The sequence below is a fragment of the Hipposideros armiger genome, unplaced genomic scaffold (genome assembly GCF_001890085.2).
Source record: "Hipposideros armiger isolate ML-2016 unplaced genomic scaffold, ASM189008v1 scaffold_367, whole genome shotgun sequence".
In the NCBI taxonomy this organism is placed as follows: Eukaryota; Metazoa; Chordata; class Mammalia; order Chiroptera; family Hipposideridae; genus Hipposideros; species Hipposideros armiger.
The window spans coordinates 1,056,059-1,066,356 of NW_017731717.1; the positions used below are offsets into that span (position 1 = coordinate 1,056,059).

At 36.2% G+C, this 10,298-nt stretch overlaps 1 protein-coding gene across 6 annotated transcripts in view; it reads right to left on the bottom strand.

The window, feature by feature from the left end:
* Positions 1–10,298, bottom strand: part of NKAIN2 (sodium/potassium transporting ATPase interacting 2) — a 959,061-nt gene that overhangs the window by 146,022 nt on the left and 802,741 nt on the right. For 5 of the 6 annotated variants that reach the window (XR_002126191.1, XR_002126192.1, XR_002126193.1 and 2 more), the window contains one exon: positions 4,384–4,584. The exons of the other annotated variant lie outside the window; for it this stretch is intronic. Coding sequence is in view for 2 of the 5 variants with exons in the window: in XM_019662135.1 (XP_019517680.1) it covers positions 4,384–4,584 (201 nt within the window). In the remaining 3 variants the exon portion in view is untranslated. The remainder of the gene's footprint in view (positions 1–4,383; positions 4,585–10,298) is intronic. 6 annotated transcript variants of the gene reach the window in all.

Here is a 10,298-nt window from a genome sequence, read left to right on the forward strand (position 1 = left end):
ATGATGTTTTATATAAATATACACTTGAAACCTATATAATTTTTCTAACCAACGTTGCCCCAATAAATTTAATAAAATCTCTTATTTTTCAATTCAAAATAAATGTAACAAAGAATATACACATGGCAACCATTTCACTTCTGAACGCAGCAGTAGCTGGGTATCAGCTCATACCATTTCCTCACTTACCCCTTTAAAGCGATACAAGTTCACAACATAGATATACTATTACCAATTTAAAGCAGTGTCCTAGACTACATGGAAATCAGGACCCAAATCTTCGACAATCCAATCTTTGTGAATAAGCGTTTCCAGGTGTAAGAATTAAGCCCTTCCCTCTCATCCATGCACCACACCAGTCAGCAAAATCCAAAGAAATACTCATGTGCCACTCCCAATGCAACCCCAAACAACTTGGATAAAGGCATTCAAAGTTCTGAAAATGTCTTCACCAATGGTATTCCTAGGCAACTCACACACAGCAAGCTGAATGGCAAGTATTTATCATTAACTGGGAATAATTGGAAACAGCTTCGAGTCCATCCATCTGAAGGCATGTATTTTATTTTCATTTTTTTTTTACTACAGTCTATTGAACAATGATTTCCATCATTTCGTGCACTCGATAAAGTACAAAGTTTTCTGAATAGGCAATAGATATAACTGACGGGTGAACTTGGCAGTGAACCTATGAACAGCATCTATTTGAACTTATTCTAAAGTCTTCTATGATTTCTCTGCAAATTCGTATATGGTTTCTAAGCCAATTTTAATATCTGCAGGAAATAGTAAGCTTATTTACATTTTTACCAGTATCCTCTGCTGGTCTCCTAAAAATATTAATAGTTAATCTGCTACAAACTTAGAAGTGTGTCGGAAGGAAAAGAAATAAAGGGAATAAAGGGAAACAAAACCCAGCAATTTTGGTTGGAGAAGTTTCTATTAAATTTAGAGATATTGGTCCTGTGGACATAGCTATAGAAAAGAAGGATTAAGTGTTTTGTTTTTTTCCAATAAATTATTTGGAATCTTAATATATATTTTAAAATATAAAGTTGCTTCATAACTTCATAAATGTTTTCCCTTAAGCGTCATTGCTTTGCATTTCTTTGTAAAACATCCTCCCTTTTCATTGTGTTGGTTATGGGAAGTGAGGTATAATGTCTGCATAACAAGTATGGAGCACAAAGGCTTCCATTCCCCTCACCCGTGGCAGACATAGCTAATCAATCATGGTATCCTTTGCCACTAAAGAGCTCTCAAGCTCTCAATTTGGGGCTTCTGGTGCTGGGATGAAGGGTGAAGGCCTATTTCCTATCCTTGGTACCAGGGAAAAAGTTAGGTCAGCATGTTCACTTCCCTGTTTACTAGCTAAGAAATCTTGGGAGAGGATTTTCACCTGTTCTCCCCTCTCAAGACTGTTTCACAAGTCAAAATATTTAATTCCAGTGAACACGTCTTATAAACCGTGCAGTTGTAATTGCACATCTGAAAACAGCAGCTTAACTCTTTTGTAACGTGAACAACACCATCTCTTGAGTGGATCTCCTCCCTGGCTCTCCCATACATATTTATTGGATCTATTTTATAAGCGTGGGTTATTTTTTATTTTTGGTTTTATTAAAACTGTGCGCACCTGCATGCCTTTTGAATGTGATATCTGATCCTAACTAGGAGAAAATGCTGCTGGAAGAAGAAAAACCTCAAAATCTCACACCTGGCCCCTCATTATGGTGTTCTGGCAGGCCCTTCTGCGCGGCTGGAAGCTGTGTGATTAATAGCTACGCTTCCCAATTATATGGATATTATACTCATCTTCCCTTGGCTGTAGATGGGAGATAGCGCATGTATGTACAATGCAAATATGGGCTTTGTGAATGCTAATTTCAAAATCAGCTAGGAGTTGATTGGCAGAAAGCTGAACAACAGGGTGACAGGCATGCCAGGGGTCAGGGATCTGTGAAAGAAAGGCTTAGTGAAGGTGGAGGGAAAAAAAAATAGAGAAATTTGGAGTTAATCAAGAGCCGTGGCTGGGAGAGCAGCAGTTTATGAAAGTGAATCTAAGCCAGACATTCTGGAAGAGAGGGCAGCTTCCAAGGCTGGTGAAAACGATGAGAAGAGCGAGCACTTAGCTGACTTTACAAAAAGCAGGATGGAACGAAGAAGCCAAGATTATGCAATAGACTGCATAAGCTGTATGCTCTGTCCATCATCTCCCTGAAATGTGCCTGTTTGCACATGGTTTTGTATCCTTGGGAACCTCCCTCCATTTCTGACGGTGACATCCTCAAGGTCAGGGATCCCGTCATTTGTTTCTCCAGTCGCCAGCAGGGGCCAAGCACTCAGGTAGTGTTCACTGGACCGGATTAAACTGAACATTAGATTGTCAGGGGGATGATTTGGGTAACATGAAAACGGGAGGCACGGAGGTTTAAGACACTATTTCAATCCCTTAATCACGACAGCAAAAGTGATCAGAATGACTATACGAAAATGTTGTTGGAAGGCTTGCCTTTAAATAGGTGGAGCAAATTGTTCATGAGAAGTCCCACTTTGATTTGCCTTCTGAAAATTCTTGTTAAGACTTGCTAAGCTTTCTGCGCAGCAGATGCTTTCATCCCAAGGCTGGCGAGACAACAGTGAGCCCAAAGATGGAAAGGATGTTGAAATTTCTCTAAGCAATTGGCTTGGGTACGCTGTTGCTAACTTACTCTCAGGTGATCCACAGTCAGCTCTGTAAAAGAATGCCCCCTGGACAGAAGAACAGGTGGAAAGGGGAAAGGTAAAGATGCCACATTCTGGGACAGCTTGCTCCAACTATTTTCCCACTCAGCTGGGGGCAATGTAGACTGCATTGATATCCAGTAGCTTGAAATATCAGTCACATCTGCTCTTAGGGACACCCCATCCATCTTCTTTGTGCTCTAGCCACTTTGCCTTTACAGATGGTTTAATATAAAAGTAGGACAAAAACACTTTCTTTGGGCAGTATGTCAGCCTCAACATATGCTTCCATGTCGAAATGTATTTTTTAGAAAATTACTTGTGTGCCAAAATTTTATGTGGGGTTTAATAAATCTGTGAATATAGTTTATACATGCACACATTATTTCAACTAACTCTAAAATAGTCACATATAACTATCCATGCATGTAAATAAACTATATCTTTATAGCATTTTTGACACACAAATGAAAGTTTTCCAAAATGTTTGGGCACAGTAAAGAAGGGAGTTCCAACAAAGGAATATTTAATCCACAACCTCTCTCTCATGCATAGATGAAGACGTTTTATCTGTGCCCCCAAACCAGAAATATTTCATTTATCTCATGTGTGAATGAATACATCATCTAAATGAGTTTTAAATAATGAGATGACTACCTCTATCCCATCATATCTAACTAATCTCTATTTCAAGATAATAAAGAGTTTTAGCATTTAAACCTATTATATTAATAGAAGGCTTTGTTTATTCAGAAGCATCTCAGGTTGGGCATATTCAAGGGAGATCACTCAGCACTTTAGCTAAGAACATAATTCAGATATTCTGGAAATAATGTATGCTGATTTCTAAATATTTACAGCTCCCCCTTCTTTCTGGCCATTTGTGGGGTTGTGGGGCTACTTCTGAACAATGAATTGTGAACAGCGAGCTTCTTCTCGCACAGAGGAGCATGTCTGTGACAATGCAGACACTCTAGGTCTCTCTTTGCTCTCTGGCATGGTAACCCATGATGGCTCAGGTGGTGGCTGCTCCACTAGCCTGGCTTCCTTAGTGACAGTAATGGTAGAACATCCTGCTGACTGAGAAGAATAAACCTTTGTGGTTTTAGTCACAGTGATTTGGACAGTGTTTACTCACACAGCATGCTTAGCCTATTGTGGTATACAGTAAAGCCCTGGATTACTTTTGCACCAATCTAATAGAAATGGTTGCATGTCTTGCACAACACTCGCAAACTGAGTTACTCGTAATCCAAAGTTTTACTGTGTGTGTGTGTGTGTGTGTGTGTGTATATATATATATATATATATATATATTTTTTATTATAAAATATATGTGCATAATACTATAAAATAACGAGGGCATGATTGGCCTAGAAATGGGATTTACAGAAAAGCTGAATTGTTTTGAAGTGGGGAAGGAATAAAAGGTAATGGATGTTACCTGGGGGGAACCTAGGATTACTGAAAGAAGTCAGCACACTCAGCCCAGGGCACAGCTTGGTTTAACATAACAAATCCCCGTGGAAAGTGGCATTCATGAGGAAAAAGCAAATAGCCACATTTTACCTGCATATTCCATTTGTGTGCACTGAGACTGCACAGAAATAACATTAAGTCTGGAAGCACGAGAAAGAGTGGTTGACTGTCAACACTTACTGCGAGGACAATCTGGAGGGAACTATGAGCCACTTCTATGTACTGGTACTCCAGAAAACACCCTGAGACCGTGATGTAGCGATGGTCTTCTGGGGCCCAGTCTGGGGCAGGTGTCACTGATGTCACCATACATCCTGGTCCATTCTCCATCCACCAAGATCGGTGCATTGAAATATTAAAAGTCAGGATAAGGTCTGTTTCCTGCAAGAAGGTAATTTATAAAGATGAGAATTACTTTATAAATGTTAATGAGCTTATTTGGCTGAGTTGTCTTAACTTTTCCATTTGGAAATGTGTTTTTTTTCCCCCTCCTCTTGTATTTTATAGGTAGAAAGAAAGCATCTAAAGTAAAATTATCAGTACTACCTGAAAATTACATATCTATGGATTCCACTTATATAGGTTTATCTGACTACAATAATTTAAAAATATTTATTAGTAAAATGATCAATGACTTACATTAATTGTAACACTGACCATCCTTACTTTTTAGGTCTTGTAAATATTACAAAGGGAGTAATTTAAACTACTTTGTCAAGTGAAGTTCATCTTTTATTAAAATGTGACTTTCCTCTCCCTCAGAATATGTACTTTTTGTCCACTTTAAATATTAAACTTGTACTTCAATTCAGCAAAATCTAACATAATATTGTGGCTAATACTACAATTTGTAAGACCTTTACTTAATAAAACATACTACTATCTCTCTCTCGCTCTCCCTTGTATTTTAACAATTATTTCAGGATCTTTTCAATTTTGTCAGCTGGTACTAGAAAATTAGCCATACTATTTCTTAGGAAATATCATTAGCAAATTCGTGCATGGTGGAGATAATAAGTCAACAACTCTTTAGATGAGGTTCAACATGTTAAGTTAATGTGCAGCTAGCTATACATGGAATAAAAGGTAGAGAGTTTCTGCACTTAGAGAGCTTGCAATCACATACACAATCATGGAACTCTCAATAGCACATGGACAAATGTTGTCTTCCAGGAAGAGAATGGCTAAAAGGAATGTATCAAACACATTCTATTACTTAGCAAGTCATCAGAGAAGATGAATTCTAACAGAGAGAGACATTGGTGAGAAAAAAGAATTATTTCAGTCTCAGTGACAGGGCCACAAGACAATAGATGCCAGCGTCTCTCACTCCAAAATGAAGTGCTAGACTGACTAGGCAAACCTTGCAGAGAAAATATCGTAAATCAGGTTTTGTGACCTCAAACCATTCATTCACCCTGAACATAGGAAAAGGGTTGAGCTAAAGTGGAGAGTGAATTTGTAGATTAAAAGGAGGATTCTTTTGGAGAGAGCTGTGATATGAGTCTCTTCATCTACATAGGTTGGTGGTGGGGGAGGGGGTAATTTCTCTTCCCTTTAAGCCTATTAAGAGAAGCTTTAAGGTATCCCTTGGAACCTGGGCAATACAGCAAACCAGTTTCTGACTCAGAACTGATAAGTCTCAAGATCTAGTGGCTGAAGCTATCTGCTAAGTTGAGGAACAAAAAGTGTCTACACTTTTTGATTGTATTAACTGATTTTTGAATGTTGAACCAGTCTTATAAACCTGTAATAAATCCAACTTGCTGTGGTGTGCATTTTTTTTGTACATTGTTAGATTCATTTTGCTAATATTTTATTGAGGATATTCACATCTATATTTGTAGAGATATTTATCTGTAATGATTTCCTGTAATGTCTTTGTCTTGTTTTAGCATTAGGTTAATGTTCGCCTCATTGAATAAGTTAGGACATTTTCCATTTGTGTCTATATCCTGGAAGAGATTGTAGAAAATTGACATAATTTTTAAAAAAATGTTTGGTAGAATTCACCAGTGAACCCTTCTGGGCCTGGTGCTTTCTGTTTTGCAAACTTATTAATTATTGATTCAATTTCTTTAATAGATATAGCCCTATTTAAATTTAAATTTCTTCTTGTGTGAGTTTTGGCAGGTTGTATCTTTAAAGGAATTTGTTTGTTTCATCTATATTATCAAATTTGGGGGCATAGGGTTGTTAATAATCATCTTTCATTATCCTTTCGATGTTTATGGGATCTGTAGTGATGACCCATCTTTCGTTTATGATGTTAGTAATTTGTGCCTTCTCTAATTTTTCTTAGCCTGGTTAAAGGCTTATCAATTTTATTAATGTTTTCAAAGAATCAGCTTTTCATTGATTTTGTCTATTGATTTTCTATTTTCAATTTCTTTTATTTCTGCTCTAATGTGTGTAGCACAAGTCTCACCTGTCTAGAGGAAAAGCCTGGTTGTATAGACTAAAGAAAGAGCCTATGGTAGTCTAACTGCTCCTTGAACAGATTATTCAATCCATTCCTGTTTTTAGTCCTCTACCTCACATACTCCTTCCACCTTTAAATTTTGACTTCCCAAGGGTTTTATAAGTCAAATCTGTACTGGAACCCTCCTCTGTAGTCTATAGTTTATAGAGTTTTTTTCACACTAAGTCACTTGCCAACCTTCCATCTACTTTCTATCTTCCAAAAACTGTTGACATTTCTTGTCCATTTTTTCCCTTTCCAATTCTTTTTACTGTGAGTTAAACCTTTTTTTATTCTTTAATATCATTTGGTAGAGTTTCAGAATGAAATAAAAGTAAGTGCATGTCTTCAACCAGCAATCATTAACTGGTGATTCCTGGCATAATCTTACATTGTCATTTATTTCATGTAGACATTTAAACAAAAGATCTGTGTGTGTCGTGTGTGTGTGTGTGTGCATGTATACATTATTTTCACCACAGAATATAAATTTCTAATTGACAATAGAAAGGTTTCCTTGAAATCCTTTTTTAAATGCAACAGAAATTGCTGAGTGTGACCTGTTCCATGCATAATCAATAGGGTATTTAATTCCTATATATTAATATTTGTAATTTTGAGTTCAAAATTATAAGGATTTTTGAGACAAAGAACTAGTCTCAATAGTACAAAATAAGGAAGAAAACAGCAAACCAAATCTTGTATATTCTTGGTGGATTTATATTGAAAACCACACAAAATTGGCTCAGGATTGTAAGATTCAGAAACTTATATCTAAGGAAAACTTTCATAATTATATGTTCAGATTAATATAGTGACAAAAATATATGTATCAATATATTTATTCATCTCTCTTAGTAAGTATTCAAAAAGTTCACATTAAAGAACCCCATTCTTGGTCATGTCATTTTTCAAAATAACAGAGTCTGATGGGTTACATGAAAGCTGTTATTAGCACTAAAACGTTTTTTTTTTGACAGGGGCTGTATGTATTCAGGTCAACATAAGAAGCCTAATTGCTCAATAAATAATACACATTTGAGTTTAAAAAACTGACAATTAAATGAGAAAATGATACTAGTACCATTTCAGAGTTTTAATAAAAAGCTAAAATTTATTTTCAGAGTTCATGGCATTTGAAGAAGAGCATGCATGCATATATCTGTTCTGATAGTAAGCAGTGGAGACTGTATTGCAGAAATTGAGTTGCCATTTAAAAAATCTGAAATGCTTTCTTAGATTTCTGAAGTTCTCTAATACTTAGATTTTCTTTTGGACTAATAATATTGAAAATTGATACATTCCTATATCTCAACTGCTTAGTTACTGTCTGAAAGGCTAGAAACTGCACTTCTTTGTAAATGGCAATTAGGTTATAGTTAATAGTATAGTTACTAAAAAATATTAATTACTCATATACCGCATGCAAAGCATCCTAACAGGAAATAATGATGTAAAGTGATATAAGATGCTATCCCTGCTATTATGAGATTTATTGTCTCTTTGGGGGGACTATGTATACACATAAAATATAACAATGTGAGAAAGCAGTTGATAAGTACCTAATGAGAAGTGCGGATGATCTACACACAGGTACTCAGAGAGTGTGTTGCCTCTGACTCTGGTGAGACAGCCTCCTAGAGGTGGGAACGCTACTGGGGCCTGAAAGAAGGGCCAGCCCTAGATAGGCCCACAGCCCAGGAGCAGAGTGGACCAAATAATTAAAATTTCAGAGCTAGTACTACCCCACTTTCCTTATATATTTATGGACCAGTAAGTAGCCTTAATTTTACTAGATGAGAGTTTGTATAAAATCTCTTTTGAAAGATAAGTTGGGTCTAGACGTGGGTGGGAACTACATGCCAAACCAGACATTCTGGCTTATTGAAAGAGTTTTGATCAGGACATTAGCACTGTGAAACATGAACCAAGAGGTATTATAATAAACATAATCAAGTCTCCTGGAGATTTCAGGGGGATAGTGCAGGAAACATGCAGTGGGCCCAGTACAAGTGCTGATTAAGCAACAGTCATTATGGAGGTGATGACACCAAAGCTATAAAATCCAAATGCTTGGCTTTAACCATCCCAGACAATTCTGCTGAGTTCCGTAAGGGTGCAAAGAGGTTAGGATCACTGGTTTCAACACTCTCAGAGGAAGGATGGGGACAAGTCAGCATTCTCCTTCCCTTAAAACACACTTTGGTGATGATATTACAGAAATGCCAAGCAAGCACATTTAATGGAAAGAAGCAACTTTTAACAACAAAAATATTCTGAGAGCTCTAATATTTATATTGATAAAAACATACATATTTAGTTGTTAGGACTGAGACAAGTAGTTAGGAAACCCTGTGATTGAATGGCATTCTGAAATTAGTTAAGGAGCAGGAGCTGGGATAAAGGGAAGGCTGTATTTGACACCAAAGATCACTTTTTTTTTTAATGAACTCTTATTTATTTACAACCAATACACACTGGGTTAAAGTTTAAAATATCAGAAAGCATTGTATATTATCTCATTGCTAATATCTACATGTGGTTACTAATTCACAGCAAACCCCGGAAAATTTTTTAACATCATCATTCACGGCTTATTTCTGGCTGGTGAACTTAATATTCTAACCCTAAATATAGATGTTTTTTGTTTCTGTTAATAGATCTATGCTTCTGCTTCTATGTGTAAAAACCCCAGTGCTAAATTTATTCTGGTAACGTGAGAATCAGTGAAACAAATCATATTGTTCAAGATGCCAGGAAGAAGGAGCTGAGAAAATATGGCTTTGAGACGATAAGCAAAATTGCAAACATACTTTAACAGGTTGAATGAATGTTGCATATATAGAAATATAGCCCAGAACATAAGAAAGTTCATATCTACCAGCTCTAAAATACAAAGATGTTATTCATCCTACTATATGGTGAACTTAAGAGAAGCGGATGAAGCATCAAATATACATGTGTGCCTCTACTTTCTTCTAGAATCTTCAACTATTGGTAACTCTGGAATTTGGCTGATTATGGATCATAATTCAATATGACACCATAACTAATGTTAACTCCAGTTTCTGGTTCCTGTTGTCAGTTATTGCAGAAAATATTGAAGAAAATATTTCTGTGGTATGGAAAACATTACAACCATTGCTTTAAAAACAGATAAAAAAACTCCGATGGTATATAGATTTCTAAAAGCAAGAGTGTTTAAAGCAAAATGTGTTTCTTCCCATTAGGTAGAAAGATTCATTAAAGATTTAGTATAAAATATTTTAATTTTATTGATATTATATGTTTTAATTGTTTCTAACCTTAAAACAGGTTCCTCATGTCTGTGTTCCAAGAAGGCCAATATTTCACTTTTCTAAGTCTTATCCTGATTGCCTTCTTAGTCCAGATAAATGGTTTATATGATTCCACAATTGGTTTGCACCATCTGAATCCTGAGCATTGTTGCAAAAATCACATTTTTTAATGAAATCCTCCACTATACCTCCTATTAACATCCTGTATATCTCTCAATATTTAAATTAATACTTTGGACTACTCCTTTAAGAAGCTTTTCCTCATGAGTTCTGTTTCCTTTCAACGTCCCAATGTTATAACCTGGTACTTCTCTCTGTCTTTCTCTGACTCTCTC